Source organism: Ochotona curzoniae, unplaced genomic scaffold (assembly GCF_017591425.1).
Source record: "Ochotona curzoniae isolate NIBS_2020 unplaced genomic scaffold, NIBS_Ocur_1.0 contig_430, whole genome shotgun sequence".
In the NCBI taxonomy this organism is placed as follows: Eukaryota; Metazoa; Chordata; class Mammalia; order Lagomorpha; family Ochotonidae; genus Ochotona; species Ochotona curzoniae.
Genome location: NW_024466219.1, coordinates 2,601,783 through 2,618,117, shown reverse-complemented (window position 1 = coordinate 2,618,117; position 16,335 = coordinate 2,601,783). Strand labels below are relative to the sequence as shown.

General features: G+C 50.9%; 1 protein-coding gene across 4 annotated transcripts in view; it reads right to left on the bottom strand.

Annotated features, from left to right (window-relative positions):
- The window catches only part of PLA2G4A (phospholipase A2 group IVA), a 280,276-nt gene that overhangs the window by 256,573 nt on the left and 7,368 nt on the right, over positions 1–16,335 (bottom strand). For 2 of the 4 annotated variants that reach the window (XM_040985387.1, XM_040985386.1), the window contains exons 2-3: positions 8,747–8,829; positions 4,441–4,543 (exon numbers count right to left, since the gene is read on the bottom strand). In XM_040985387.1, coding sequence (XP_040841321.1) covers positions 4,441–4,473 — 33 coding nt within the window. In that variant the 5' untranslated portion in view covers positions 4,474–4,543; positions 8,747–8,829. Of the gene's footprint in view, positions 1–4,440; positions 4,544–7,357; positions 7,620–8,746; positions 8,830–16,335 lie in introns of those variants that run through there. The other 2 variants (XM_040985389.1, XM_040985388.1) reach the window with 2 other exon arrangements.

Here is a 16,335-nt window from a genome sequence, read left to right as displayed (position 1 = left end):
AACGAGAGCTAAAGAGCTGACTGTTACCAGCTCGGATAACTGATTCTGAGCTTCACCCTGACATGCCACGCGATGCCCAGGTGTGCCTGTGGGGGAGGACTGGCATTGATGGTGCCCAGGTGTGCCTGTGGGGGAGGACTGGCATTGATGGTGCCCAGGTGTGCCTGTAGGGGAGAGTGGCATTGATAGTACCCAGGTGTGCCTGTAGGGTGGGACTGGCACTGATAGTGCCAAGGTGTGCCTGTGGGGGAGACTGGCACTGGTGGTGCCCAGGTGTGCCTGTGGGGAGAGTGGCATTGATAGTGCCCAGGTGTGCCTGTGGGGGAGATTGGCACTGATGGTGCTCAGATGTGCCTATGGGGACAGTGGCATTGATAGTGCCAAGGTGTGCCTGTGGAAGAGACTGGCACTGGTGGTGCCCAGGTGTGCCTGTGGGGGAGATTGGCACTGATGGTGCTCAGGTGTGCCTATGGGGACAGTGGCATTGATAGTGCCAAGGTGTGCCTGTGGGAGAGACTGGCACTGGTGGTGCTCAGGTGTGCCTGTGGGGGAGACTGGCACTGGTGGTGCCCAGGTGTGCCTGTGGGGGAGACTGGCACTGGGACCAGAGACCGCACTGAGCAGACTGCCTGGGGTCCCTGGGAATGATCTGAGCAGAGCAGAAGCAGGTAGAGGGGGAAGCAGGGTACCCCTCCTCCACCCAAAACCCACCCCTCTCCTGGGCAGCCCTGTGCTCTTTTGAGTGTGTTACACCACGTGCCTTCTCTCCCAGGGTGCTGGCTTGAGAAGCCACTTCCTGGGACTTCTCTGTCTCCATCATCAAGGGAGCTAATCCCACATAATTAATGAATTAATACCTCCTTCCAGTTCTTTTCGCTGGAGAAACCTGAGGCACAGCCCTCCTCTCACCTACTTACATCAGAGGACGGCAAAGCCAGGACCCAGCGCCTCCACACCTGCTGGCAGGTGCCCAACGCTGCCGCTTGGTCAACGTCGTGTTTCATATTTCCACATCTCACCTTCTGAGTTCCCTGGAAGTATCTTACATGGCCAGGTTTCAAAAGAAACTTCTGTGCACACAATAATTTCCTATTTACGGGAGCCCTGTGAAGCAGACACACCAGGAAGTACTCGTACCGCTGTCCAGAAGGGCCGAGTGCTCCTGCGCACGTAGCAGGTAAGATGAGACTGTCACTCAACACTGCCTCCTTGACTTTTGTCTGTTTGTTTGTGTTACCATGATCATCTGGAATGCAGCCTTTCCCAGTTTTTTTGGAAAAATTATCAGCCATTCTGTAGTGTTTCCTAAAGACGCTTCTACTTTATTTGGCAGGTAGTCACACTAGCACACCCCTGTGGCTGACAGTCGTGTGTGTGTGTGTGTGTGTGTGTGTGTGTGTGTGTGTGTGTGTGTGTGTGTGTGTGTGTGTGTGTGTGTGTATGCGTGTAGCAGGGAGACCCGCCATGGCTCACAGGTACTAAAAACAGACCGAGTTTTCTTGCTCCAGGGAAAAAGGGGGAAATTTCTATCAACATTTCATATTGACCGTGTCTTTTAAAGCAGATGTCTCTCTAGTCTTAAAAAATAACCCAATTCTAAAGGTGCAGATAACCTTCTGGCTGGAAAACCCAACTCGAGGCACAGAACAGCAAAGCCCATTACGCAAGAGGCCCTGCACACCCTGCCACCCTCATAGGCGCTGGCACAGGAGGCGGGCAAACCACTGCCACTCAGCACTCCATCCCAGCTGCGGGCAACAGCAGTGGAGTTTGCTCTGCCTGGAGGCAGTCCCATCAGCTGGCCCAGCTGGTCCCAACCGCTCAGAACTGGCTAGCTGGCTCCACTCCCCTCGTCTCGCTTTCGTACAAACATTCTGCATGGACTGCACTCACTCCCATTATTGTGAAAGGTGTATTTCTATGAAGCCAGAGCAGGAGTCTTGTCATAAAACAACTGACACTTAACCATGAGCACGATGTTTGTTCCCTATTCACACGAGCTGGAAGAACAGACAAAAGCAATCCTCATCATTTTAAAGGGCTCTGAACCAAAGCAGTGTTACCTATACCAGTGCAACAGAATACTTGACTATTCTTTTTTTTAAAGGTGTGTGGCAAAGGCAGGGAACAGACCTCAAGATGCGCCACCGCACCACCCGGGGCAGGGGGTGCTGCAGATTGCCTAAGAAAGGGGGTCAGGGAGAATGTTGGAGCAGGAGCAGCTGAGGGTGCTTCCAAGGATGAGGTCACTGTACTTGCAGATAGGTAAAGAAGCTGAGATAATGTGGTTTAGTGTAGGAAAACCAGAGGGCATATGTGGGTCAGGCTAGGCACCTGCCCATGTATGAGAGACATAGGCTGAGCTAAGTAGCATTGTTGGCCGCATGGTGGCACACACAAAAGCTGGGCTTCGAGGGCATGCTGGGCTAGAACACACTACCTACCCACAACTGTCAGGGCAGAGGGTGGGCTACCTCAAGCTGGGCCACAACACCCACCAGTTCACATGAGGGCTGGGGCTAGGAGTGGGCCAAGCTTGACCAGACTGCTGCACCCACTGGCAGAAGCTGGGACTTGAGGGGTGGCCAAGCTGCACCAGGCTGCAGCACCTGCTGGCAAATGCCATCTGACTGAGCCACAGTACTTGATGGCACATGCAAGACCTGGGGCCGGGAGGAGCCCTGATAGGGGAAACCTCAGAAACTCCCCTGCTGGGATGCTGCTTCTACTGGTGAGTGTGAGAGCTGAGGCTAGGGGTGGACTTGTCTGGGCAGCTAGAATTTGGGTCGGGTCTGGGGATGGGCCAGGCTGGGTAGGCTGCCACACATGCTGGGATGAGAGTAGGCCAGCCAGGGTAGGCCACACAGCAGCTGACAAGTGTTGGCACTGGGTGCAGGTGATGTCAGTCTGGATCTCGGTACTCGCTGGCAGGGGCAAGTTCCAGGACTGAGAGCAGGTGTGGCAGGGGGAGTGTGGGCACTCCTCTGCTGAACTGTAGTTCCTGCTGGTGAGCATGATAGCCAGAACTGGGAGAGGGCCAAGCTGGGTAAGGAGGCAACACCCATTGGCATACATATGGGTCAGGTTTGGGGTTAGAAAGGCTATGCTAAGATGAAGCACCATGGGTGTGCATAAGATGGCATGCAGGACAGGCCAGGTTAGGCCATGGCACATGCCAACACAACAAAAGCCAGGGTTGGGGATGGACCTGCTAGGAGGTATCAGTGGTTGCCCCAACTAGGTCATGACACATGCTGGGGAGTGTGTGAAGACCAGGACTGTGGTGGGCTGGGCTGGGCTAGGCTAAGATGGGGCTGTTGGCAGAGCTGACCAGGTAGCTGCATCCACTGGTATGCACATTGGCTGGTACAAGTAATGGACTGACCTAACCCTGCACTGGCTGCTGCACAGGAGGTCACCTGAGGCAACATCTCTGGAGGGACACCCCAGCTAGATCCCTTGGCTCAGACCACAGGGAGAAAAAGAGCCAGAAAAAATATGCTAAGTGTTTCAACAAGAGAGGAATGGTCAGTTAAGCAGAGAGGGGATGGGGAACAGGAGAAGCCCCTGGATGTAGCAGCACGGAAGGCAATGATGAGACCTTTGGAAGGACCGTGTTTTCAACGATTAAAGTTGTGAGTGAACAAAGAAAATGCACTACAAAGAACCAAAAATGTTAAACCTTGCTACCCAAGCAGGAAAAATCACAGGAGAGTAAAAGCATGGTATATAAAAATGGTATTGTGGGTTATTTCTCCTTATCTATATAATGAACTTTCAATCCATATAAGCCTAAGTGAGTCTCAAGGAGATCTCTGCTGTTAGTTATTTGAAGAGGCAGAGGGACGGGACAGCTAGAGAGAGCCCTCACCTCCTGGGTCATCCCCCCGCTCCTCCCGCAAACGCCCACAGCGACGTGAGAGCTCAGTCTGTGACTCCCGAGCAGGTGGCAGCAGCCTACTCCAGGGACCACCACCACTGCCTCCCCACGTCTGCTTTAGCAAGAAGCTGGGTTCAGGATGCTCCAGGGCTGCACCTCAACTAGCATCTTAGCCACTAGGCTCTCTGCATATCCCTCCTCAAAAGAAAATGCACCCTTTCAGTGAAGTTTGGAAAATTGCATACCAATTTAAAATTACTCAACGCTTTACTGAAAGCAATTACACAGGCTCAAAATTGCTATGCGATAACTATATATTTCGTTGTCTCATAGACGTTCAGTATTGCTACAGTTGCTTGCTCTTTATTCCCCTCCCTATCATTCATTTGCAGAAACTTACAGTGATAAAAAGAGAGGAGTTTGTGCTGCTGTCGCCCATGCAGATCACATTAGGGTCAGAGGAGTTTAGCAACAAACCCAGCAGCTGCCAGCACCACCACACTGATACACAGAAACGCGTCTGCCCCTCCAGGGAGAAGGCAAAACAGCCAATGACTTACTATAATGTGCTGATACGGATCTATAAGCGCCATTTTGGTTTCAGTTACAGGAAATCTTTTCACACTTCAAAGTTCTTCTCTGGCACTTGAGCGTCTCCGAAACCTACAAAACAAACAGTCACTGTTGTTAAGTTTCCCCTTGGATGTGGGGCCAGGACCCCAGTGATGACAGCTAGGGATCTCGGACAGCCAGAGTCCCCAGGGAGCGGAGGGACTGTTCCCGAGGGGTGGACACATGCAAACTGGGAAAGAGAAACTTGTTCTGATGGCACCGTTTAATTTCTGTATTTATTTGTCCAAGTTAATTCTGTGAGGAATTATTAAACAATTAGGGTTTATTTTTTCGTTTGCCAAGAATTTTATGAAAAAGTCACTGAAGTTACGGAAAATCTTTTTTTAAAAAACTGATTATAATCCAAAGGCCACATGTCTTTGTTTTCTGTTCGCTTTACACAAATTCACAAAGAAAAAGGAAAAGCTTCTCACCTGGGCTATGTGCTAGGAATTTTAAAAAACAGGTCCTGGCGTAATGGTTTAGTGGCTAAATCCTCACCTTACACATACCACAATCCAATATAGGCATAGATTTCTGTCCTGGCTGCTCCACTTCCCATCCAGCTCCCTGCTGTGGCCTGGGAAAGCGGCAGAGGACGGCCTAAAGCCTTGGGACCCTGCACTTGCCTGGGAGACCAAGAAGAAGCTCCTGGCTCTTGGCATCAGGTAGGCTCAGCTCCTGCCATTGTAGCCACTTGGGGAGTGAACCAGTGAATAGAAAATATTTCTCTCTGTATCTCCTTCTCTCCAAAAATCTGCCTTTCCAATAAAAATAAATAAATATTTTTAAAACTGTCATTATTAAGGTTCAAATTTAACAAGAATCTATTTTTACAAGATTTATTTTTATTGGAAAGGCTGATCTACAGAGCAGAGACACAGATCTCCTATCTGCTTATTCACCCTCGAGTGGCTACAATTGCCAGAGATGAGCTAATCCAAAGCCAGGAGCCAGGAGCTTCCTCCAGGTCTCCCACGCAAGTGCAGGGTTTCAAGGACCTGAACAATCCTCCACTGCCTTCCCAGACCACAAGCAGAAAGCTGGATGGAAAGTGGAGCAGAGCTGACACAAACTGGCTCCTACATGTAGTGCCGGTGCTTATAAGAGGAAGGTTAGTCAGGAGGATGCCGTCTTGAGAGCCCAGCCCTGCTGGTGCCTCGGCCGTTGGACTCCCCGCCTAGGAACTGAGCATCTCCAGCAGGGAAAGGACCTCGGAACTCACTCCCTGTGAAAATGTCTTCAACGACTCTATTCCTTTAGGGGAAAAGCTGAAATCCTCAACATGGCTCAGCTGTGGCTTTCACACCTAGTTACTATAAGTTAAAACAAAAGGCCTTTATATTTCAAAACACAATGCAAAAACACACACACGTGTACCGAAATAAACTATGAAAGAGCATCTGATGTAAAACTCCTCCTTTGTACAATACATCTGACTTGTCTTCTATTCACTTGAACAATAGCAAGCAGCCCACTGGAGCTACGTCACCATTCACTAACATCCTTTAAAACTTGGAAAGACTTCAAGATGGGAGCCCATCTCCTTCTCCAGCACCATGATTTCCCTCTCCATTCTCCCATGCTATATCCCATAGTGCCTTTTCTTTCTTCAAGTTTGCCAGTGTGTACCCAATGCAGGGCTGTAGCTTAACATCCATCCATCCATCTGTTTGGCAAACATCTGAGCCCTACTGTGCATCACTCATTGTCTCAGGAACTGGATAGGTGAAAGTGACGCCTACATATACCCTTTCCATGATGACAGCTGAGGGTCACAAACAATGGGAACAGCAAAGGCAGAAACCAAGATAACCTAAGCAGTGCTGGACAAAGAGTGTAGCAGGGGCAGGGGAGACACAGCGTTGGTGGCACTGGAGTCCGATGTCCCGGGCAGTTAGTCTGAGGAAGTGAAGGAAGACATGTGACTGCTGAATGGTGACCAAAAGGAAAACCTCATGATGAGGTTGGAAGCAGAGTTCTGTAGGACCACAAAGGCAACTGCTATTCACCTCAGTGAACCAATCCCTTCTTCAAAAACCAGCTTAAATCCAAATGGAAGGTTCCAAGTGTATTTGGTTGCATATTGCTGGTCTCATCTGCACCGTGGGACTTGGCTTCAAGCCCTTGCTTCCACTTCCACAAGTCCCCTTTTCTAAAAGGACTAACAGTGCATGGTTAGAATCCTATTCATCTTGCTCACAAGGCTGCCCACAGTGCATGGCACGGTGTCTAAAATTTACACCTGGGATAAAGTTCTGTGCTATGGATGGGTAGAAGGTCGAACGGTGTTACTCAAGGCCAAGGCACAGTTATGCAAGAAGGGAGTTCGCAGAGTAATGCTGGTGGTCTCTTTTGATGTCCCCCTTTCCATTCGTAACCATCCCAGCAGTCAAAGGATGTTAAATATCAACCTCCACAATTCAGGAAAGAAACAGAAGTGAAATTCCAAAGGGGGTAGGGTGGACACTGAAAACACTTAGAGGAAAAGGGTTGCTAGGGCCCAAAGTTTGTTGTCAGCAACTTTAGTTCCTCTTCTCATTTCTGGTAAGTTCATTCATAACCACTGGTTCACCACCTAAGTAAGTGAATATCACTTCAACCTGAAGCCAGACTTGGAGGAAGACTCTACTGGAGTCCAAAGAGAGAAAAAGGTGTTAAAATATTTCTGATGTAAGTTTCCAAGCTGATATTCTCTCTCTCGCTCGCTCTCTCTCCCTCCCTCCCTCCCTCCCTACCTCCCTCCTTCCCTTTGTCTTTCTCTCTCTCTCCCTGTGTGTGTGTATGTCGATGCACACACACACACACAGGGTTAAGAGGTTCAAGATAACTAAATACTAAACAAACATGACTCGTGGCACTTACTCCTTGAGTCCTTCTGTTCTTTAATTCATGCCGGGCCAGCTCTTCTCTTGCTTTGATGAAGCTTCAGTTGGCCTCAGAACTTCCCTGTTCACTCTTGCATCCCATTTAAGCGGAAACAAGAACGGAGGATTTGGAAGTTGAGACACCAGATGCGCTCAGTGTTGACCTTTCTCTCCCCAGGCTAGGGCTGTGGCCGGCAGCGAAGGACAAGATCCTGACTTCCTCCCTCTGCTCTGCCCAGCGTCTTTTACCCCTTCCAAGCCTGACCTATTTCGTTTCTGGCCACTTACGGTTGGTTGTATCATGGTGAGAGAAAGGGATACTGGGTTTAAGTAATGGTGATAACTCCCTGGCCTGCTGTGAGTTGGCTTCGTGCTCTCTGGAGCTGAATGCATGCCATTAAACTGAATGCACCCTTCTTTCCCGGACGGCTTGCAGGGATGCTTTGCTTGGGATCTCTTTGCTTTGTTCCCTGATGCTGAACTTACCCAAGCTCATCTCTGCTGCAGCTAGGAGTCTGTATTCCCTCTGACATCCCAATACATCTCATGATCTGCTTCCAGTTCTATTTTTATGGGCTCCTCCACTGAGTGAGACGGCATTTCTTCTATGAAATCCAGTGTAGTCTCATTGCAGAGTTGAAAATAAAGTGAATTGACATCTTTTACAAACAAGCAAAAAAGACCACAGAGATCCCAGTACCAAGTGACCAGGGGCTGCAGTGCCGTCTGGGGTCTTTCCTGCTTGCAGCGAGCAATAGAAACGCAAAAGCAGAGAACCCAGCTGACGCCTAGCTTGTTCCCGGTGAGCTGGAAAACTGTGTGTACGCAAGCCAGTCAAATGTGACAGCTTGTGAGCACAGAACGTGAGAGCCACAGAGGGCCGCTGCGCTCCCTGTTGCGCTCCCTGTTACACTCCCCGGGCTCTGAAAACCTTCCCTAAGCCACGCACACGGAATGGCACAAAGACAAACACTTCCCCAGCAAAATGGGCACAACTGGAGACTGGCAGGCAGTGAGAGGGCCAACCCCACAGGCAGACATCCTCAGAAACATGTAATAAACGACCAAACTGCCGTGTGGAGCCCTGGTCTTTCTAGTCCTTATCTGCACTCTCGAGGGACAGCTTGTCTACCTGCTCCTTGTTGAACTCTGTATTTAGTGGAGGGGTAAGCTTGTGATGATAAAGAAAATTGAAAACATACCTTCATAAAAATCAAAAAAAAATAAGAAAAGAAGGAAAGAGGGCAGGAGTGAGGGAGGGCAAGCCGAGATGCAGCATAATGCACACAAGCCTGTGTATATCAAACACATGAAGTTAGCTCCCTTTTGATCATTTTTAAAACAAACAAATAAATGTGCAGTTAAAAAAAATCAAAGAAATACTCACTTAAAGTGTTTATGCCAGTCTTTGGCCACTCACTGACTGGCAGCCAACTTGTACTGATTTGGGGCAGTCGGAAGAAAGCCGACCTAAAGGAAACAAACAAGCAAGCAGAAGAATTAAGGCACACAGTCACACCACGGCTCAGGACACCTGCAGGCTTACTGGATCGCCTGGGATCCAGACCGGCCCACTCAGCCCCAGCTTCCTGCCTGTGCGCCGGGGAGCGGGACCAGCCCAGGGCGGCTGGGGACGGGAGAAGCCTGCCTGGACTGCCCAGCACTTGGCTCTGTCTCGTTGGCATCTGAGAAGCAAACCAACAATCAGTACATGGTTCTCTGCCTGACCATCTCTGTCTCTACATTTTTCAAATAAATAAAAAGAACAAACTAAGTTTTTAGATAAAATGTTAACATTAAAAAAGGGAAGCTCAGAAGATCCATGAGGAGTGAGCAGTCCACAGCAAGCAGAGGCAAGTCGCTGAGGCACACTAGCTTTCCAGGGACAGGGTGAGAAGGCCAGCAGCAGCACGTAGGCTGCGAGCTAAGCTGTAATTTAAAATGCACACAAGGCCAGGGGAGATGAGCCACAGGCAGGAGAAACAGGCAGGACCCAGTGGCTCTGCAAGACTCCACAGTGTGAGCTGAGATAACAGACTTGTCAACATGTCTGTCACACATACGTCTGGTATGTTCGAAACCTGAAGCAAAACATGCTTTAAAAGCTATAAGAAAGATAAAGAGGGTCCAGAGCGACAGTGTAGTGGTTAAAGTCCTCGCCTTGAACCCCCCAGGATCCCATAAGGACGCCGGTTCTAATCCCACTGGCCCTGCTTCCCTTCCAGCTCCCTGCTTGTGGCCCGGGAAAGCAGTCGAGGTCGGCCCAAAGCCTTGGGACCCTGCAACCACATGGGAGACCAGGAAGAGTTCCTGGCTCCTGGCTTCGGATTGGCTCAGCTCCAGCCATTGTGGCCACTTGGGAAGGGAGCCGTTGGACGGAAGATCTTCATCTCTGTCTCCCCTCCTCTCTGTATATCTGACTTTGCAATAAAAATAACTAAATCTTTAAAAGAAAAAAGAAAGATAAAGAATGTCAATAAAGGACCACAGACATTGTGAAAGAAAAAATGCAAGTGGAAACTCTGCAGTTACAAAGGCCGTCTCTAAAATCTAAACATTTGTAAGGGGGAGTCTGCATTGACTGGCAGAGTCGAGGAATTTAAGTATACAAGAATGAAGACAACAGCCCACTCTGAAAAACAAAACAAAACAAAAAAAGCAGAATTAACTGGGTTGTAGAGACCTGATGACATAAAGTGCACTAACGTATACATGATAAGATTTCTACAACAAAACAGTAAATGAAAAGAAAAACCTATATGGTAAAAATAATGGCTAAAGTTTTATCCCGTTTTGTTGAAAGCACAGCAAGAAACTCAAGCATTCCTGAGGGATGAATACACACCAGTTTGCACATGGACACATCACAAGCAGTGTGCTCTGACAGAAAAAGATGGGGCTGGCACTGGCGTTCCAGAGCGTGCCAGTCCATCTCCTGGCTGCTCCACTTCCGATCCAGCTCCCTGCTCATGTCCTGGGAAAGTAGTAGAAGGTCGCCCAGGTGCGTGGGCGCCCGGACACGTGGGAGACCAGGAGGAAGTCCCTGGCTTTGACCTGGTCCAGCACTGGCCATTCTGGCCATCTGGGACATAAACCAGTGGACAGAAGGCAGCTCTGTCTCGTTCACTCTTTCTCTTTCTCATCATCTCCCTGTGATGCTGACTTCCAAAATAAATAAATAAATCTTTTTAAGTTATTTAAAAAGAATCAAACCCAATCCATGTGGACAGGTGCCATTTATCTGCATTGTTTTTACTCCAGTTTTATGGGTGAAAGATCAGCACTGGGTCACCTCCTTGGGGACAGCATCAGCAGTCACTGGGTCCCACAGGAAGGTCACTTCCCGCTGAAGCTGGCAGGTACAGCCATTCATCTTCCCACCCGCCACGAGGCCAGCAGCAGCAGCCACCCAGGTTTCCACAGAATTGAACTTCTCTGTCAAGCTGTCTGCATTCCTCAGCACCAGCACAACACCCCAACACCCATGCTGAGCTCAGTTCTGGAAGCCTTGTTCAAACCAGGTTGCACAACCATTATCAAGATGCTCAACACATCGCGAGGCTGTGGGAGGGGGCAGTGTTTCTCGTAAGTTAAGCATTCAGTCTTGCTGAGTGCGCAGAGTGCTGTGTCAAGTAAGAGAGCAAGAGATAGAAAATCTGCACCATCTTTTTTCTTTCTGTGTTTTCCTCACCCTCTCTTCCAACCCTCCTGCTGCAAGGAAGTCTTCCTGGAAAGGAATGCGAGGGGAATCCGGCCATTTCCCAGCCGGGCACAGTGGCGTCTGTGGAGAGGGAAAGAAGTCTCATTAGGTCCCTGGTGCCTGGAGAAGAGGGCTGGGAGTGTGGAAGGCGCCTGTCTCCCTGTCGCTCTCTGCACCCTCTGTGTTGCCAGAGGAAGTGGCAGGAGGCCCAGAGGGCCAGTCCTACAGCACCAGCATGATAGGCCCAGGGCAAGCCTGGCTCCTCCCTGCACCTCTGTGGGATCCTCTTGCTCGGTTGTCCCATCTTCCTATGGTACGCAGAAATGTCAGGAGAGAAGCAAGGGTCTGTTGGTCACCCAGCACAGCTCTGGGCAGACGTGCCTCATCGGTGCTCTCTATGCACCTGCTGCAAGAGCCTTGCCGGCCTCCAGGGAGCTCTCCACGCAAAGCGGCCCCTTTAGCTTTGCATGTACACTGTGCGCCAATTCCTTCCCCAGCGTGAGCTTTTAGAAAAATTAAGAAACACTGTTGTGTTTCTAACCCATTACTGTTTTTAACTATAAGTCTTGTGGCCCCTGCCTGTGCTAAGGCCCCTGCATGCTCAAGCTCTAAAAAGATGTCCTTAAAGCTACACGGATGGAGCATCACTGTCCCTCCAGCATCGTGGCTCCTATTAGATAAGTAGCTACTATTGCTGAAGCTTTCATTTCTTAACTGTCTGCCTGTGCTGTTGTTTTTTTAAATCCTAGACTAAGAATTTACCCTAACCACAGGCGCTGGGGAACAAAAGGACAATGACAGATACGAGGGCAAGCAAGCTGCTGCCGCCGTCATAAATATGAAATGTCCCATGGCCACACTCTTAGCTTAGTACAGATCCTCCATCATGAGAACTGCCCTGCTCACAAGGAGAGCCAGTCACTGGGTCAGTCCCCCAAGGCAGAACCTGCCAGGACAGACAGGCTGCGGCCTTCCGGCGCCAGCCACCTGCTGCCCTCCGGCGCCAGCCACCTGCTGCCCTGCGCTTGCGTCCCTGCTGCTCGGGCTCGCTGATGGCTTTTCTTCTCGCACTATGCTTCAGTTTCTGAAACTGCTTCTTACTCTATGAAGTTCATGTTTTTGCAACCTCATGGCCCGCACACTCAAGTATGCCCAGGATCCCACCCGGGCCTGAGAGAAGCGAGAGGTGTCAGTGGCTTCAGCAGGAGAGGCTTCGCAGAGAGCTGGTGCTGGACAACTGGGTGGGACTCGGATGCAGACGTGCGGGAAAACATGTGTCATCTCTAGAAGCCGTGAGTGGATTTCAAAAAGGTTTTGTGCCAAACAAGCTTATCTTCCAATTTCGTTTTCGGGCCTTTTTGATGTAGTGGAGCGAAAACAGAAACCGTATCCTGTAAGCTTGGGAGTCACTCCCTCCCACCTCGGGCTCTCAGGCCTGGACCTTCCCCGAGGAGCCTCCTCCACAGGACGGCCCGTCCACCGCTCAGGATGTGCAGTAAGCTGCCTCTGGCCTCCAGCTGAGAGCCTTCCCCTCCGCCTGCACACTTCCCACCACAAGCTCACACGTGGAACACTCCTGCTTGCTGCCCGTGCCTCCCGAAGCCCAGCCTCCCTCCCCCTGCCCGGCTCTCGGGCTCACAGCAATCATGCCATTCCCAGCGACGAGGGGATGAGCAGAGAGAAGAGCGTCAACAAGGGAAGCAGAGCCTGCTCGCCGAACCCAGAGAGAGCAAGTTATCTCGGCAATGGCTCAGTGCAAGATGGGATTGTATACTACATACTGCCTCATGTCCCAGGTAACAGGCATTTTGCTAAGCGACTTCACGTATGTTCATACACACACACACACTCACGCATGTGTGTGTACACACATCATCTGTATGTGTGCATTTCTGTAAGAACATGGTGATCATGATCAACAGTCTCAAGTTGTCTTCAAAGGTGGTTTTAGCTAAGCACTTACGCAGCTCTGCACAGTGCCCTGCAGGCGAGCTGTGTGTCAGGAGCAGGACACCCCCCAGGCCCTCTGCACCAAGAGGCCGTTCCCCAGGGAGCCACGGAGTAACACAGAGCCTTCACAGGGAGGAAGTGTGGCAGATGTGTCACTGTGGTCCCTAACAAGACGCCACAGACTGTGCAGCTCAAAGACACGTGTTTTCTCCCAGTTCTGGGAGCGGAAGCCCGACGCCAGGTTCTGGGTCATTTGGGGCATCTCTTTTGGCATCCAGAGGGCCACAGGTGCTTCCCACCGCAGGTGGCAATCTGGCATCTCTCCTCTCCCCAGGGTGCCCATCCCACTGGACGGGAGCCCATGCAGTGGCCTTGCTGGAAGGCCATCAGTTCTGAAAAGCTCCCTGCAAAGTGAGCTGCCATGTGAGTGCGAGGGGGCTGGGACGTCAGCGTGTCAGGGACACAATTCAACAACACAAACCCGGAGACCTCGTACGGTTAGTGCAGAAGGTGGCAGCTCGGAGAGCAGGGGAACAGCCCACTGGAGAGGCTGGGCAGGACATGATACACAGCTGTGCAGTGACATGGAGGGCAGCTGATTAGTTAAAGAGCACACACACACACTTTCTATATGAAGAAAACCCAGTATGTGATGCAGCTTCGTTTCCTATGTCTCCTCTGGGAAGTCCAAGTCCAGCTGAGCTTGTCTATCCCCTCAGGGAACCTGGCCGGTCCCGTTCCACGTGCTGCATTACCAAGGCAGCAGGAATGTCTGCCCACTCCTGGGGCCGACTGTCCGCTGTTCTATCTTAAACCAACCCCGCTTTGCTGGTATTTTCCATCGTTCCACTCCTCCATGGAGAAAGGCAAGGGGCCATTCTGGCTGTATTGCAAGGCCATAAAAAGTTTGGAGTTGAAGGAAAGATAGGAGGCCTTCACAGGTGTCTCTAGGAAAAAAAAAACCCTGCATTTGCATTTCAAAAACAGGTTTGCACCAACATAAACTTATCTTTCAATCTCATGCCTCCAAAGACTTTCTGAAGTATTCTCATTTTCATAATCAGCATCTAGAAAGTACTTTGCTGGGTGAACTTGTAAGCTGAGGCACGTAGACTTCAACCACCCTAGCGAGGCTTGCTGGAAGACCCGGCTGCCCTCTCGCCCGTCTCTGCACCTGCTGCTGCCTCCCCCTCACCACCCAAGGCAGGCGGAGGGGAAACAGTGGGTGTAACACAGAGCATGCATGAAATGCAGTTTGAGCAAGAATCATGCTGCCAACTCATTGCTTGGTGACCTAGAGGAGCCTTGAATGTGAGTTTGAGGGGAGTGACTGTCGAAACGTCCCCACAGGATTGGTCCACGTCCATCCTTTTCACTTCCCGAGGCTGGAACGCTGGGTGTGAGGTTCTTACTTACACACCTTAGAATGTGAAAATTACAAATAGCAGTCTCCCTCTTCCCACACAGACTGTTGTGGAATCCTAGCACGGACACCATTCTGCTCCTCAAAGGAGCCGGGCCAAGGTGACACCCCAAGCCTTAGCTCCTTCCCCAGGGCTGGCCACATGTCACAGTGTGCATTTGGAGAGGCACCTTATTTCTGCAGCTCTCTTTCTCTGGACTGGAAGTTTTATAATCATGCTCCCCCTGGAGTATTTTGCTAAGAGCCCCACCCCCGCTCTAATTGCTGCCTTTTCTTTGAGACTCAAGAAACCAGTGCAGGCGAAGCCCTAGCTTCTAAGATAGACAGTGGTGGAACAGCTCCGGCAAGCCACCAGGCTCCCCTGGCCGTATTGCACCAGGCTCAGTCACTGGCCTGGCCTTGCTTTCCAACTTGCATAGGAACCATTGCAGGCACCTGGTGAGGTCAATCTTGTATTTTAAAATATGAACATTGAGGTCAGCACAATGGTATAACAAACTAACCCTTCGCCTGCAGCGCTACCATCCTACACAAGCGCTGGATCTAGTCCCAGCTGCTCCACTTCCCATCCAGCTCCCTGGTACCGTGCCCGGGAAAGCAGCAGAACAACCTAGACACGATCTGCTTTCGTCATTTCTGCCTTACTTGCTTGGCTGGGGGCTGTATGAACTCCAGGCCTGACAGTCTACGTGACACCTGGCAGGACACCTGGCAGGACACCTGGCAGGTCACCCGGCAGGTCACCCGGCAGGTCACCCGGCAGGACACCCGGCAGGACACCCGGCAGGACACCCGGCAGGTCACCTGGCAGGTCACCCGGCAGACCACTCCTCAGGAAGGAGGTCCCTAGTGTTCGATAAGATTCAGCATCCTACAGCCCATCAGTTTGTACTTCTTGAAAGTTGCTTCTTCAGACCCACCAATAGAAGCCTGCCAACTTGCTCTTTTTGAAAGTTAACAGTTAAACTGACCAATCATGACTATAATTATATGGAATTGTCCTGAAACGCATAAGAACCCTGTGCTGTTCAACTTCACTCCTTTTTTGTTTTCCACCCTGCTGTTCCTGCTGCAGCCGGCTGAGCCTGCCCCTCCCCCGCCCAGCCCTGCTGGTTGGGAGACCTTGGCTAACCTGAATAAACTGCCCTTTATGCCTTAGCACCGACTTCAGACTCAGTGGTTTTCTGGGGATCTCAAAATCCGGCACAACACACCCATGTGGGAGACCTGGACGAAACTCCTGGCTCCTGGCTTGAGGTCAGCTCAGCTCTGGCCATTGTGGCCACTTGGGGAGTGAACCAAGATTTCTATGTCTCCTTCTCTCTGTGTTACTCTGCCTTTCAAATAAAAATAAATAATAAAATACAAAAAATATGGACGCCAATTATGACCACTTCAAAGGAATGAATTGACCAAACTGCAGTGGGTGTTGGGGAAGCTCAGAGGAGCTGTGCACCCTCAGCCAGTGCCAGGCATTGCTGCAAAGTCATGCCACTAAACACCAGCACAGCCCTGGGCTTAGCCCTGGGCAAGGCCCAGGCTCATAAACTGTGATGGGGCTGCAGCTGCTCTGCTGAGGTTGGCAGAAGCTTCAGAAATGTGCTTCTGGACACCTCACATGGAGTCGCCTTTGCGGGGAAGCGAGACCGGTTCAGGGGATGAAGAGCTCCAGCAGTGGGAACACATGCATTCGGGCCTCTTGGACTTCGTGCTGTGGGGTCTGGGCAGCGCTTGACACCGTTCACAGGCTGAAACAGCAGATCACTAAGGATCACAAGTCCAGAGGCGCCCCTGTTCACAGGCAGCGGCAGAGACCAAGGCGCAGCTGCATCTGCTCGGGGCGCTGCTGTAGGCCTTCCCCTTTCCGCTGCTCTGCAGTGCACAGCACACTTTCCAGGTTTGA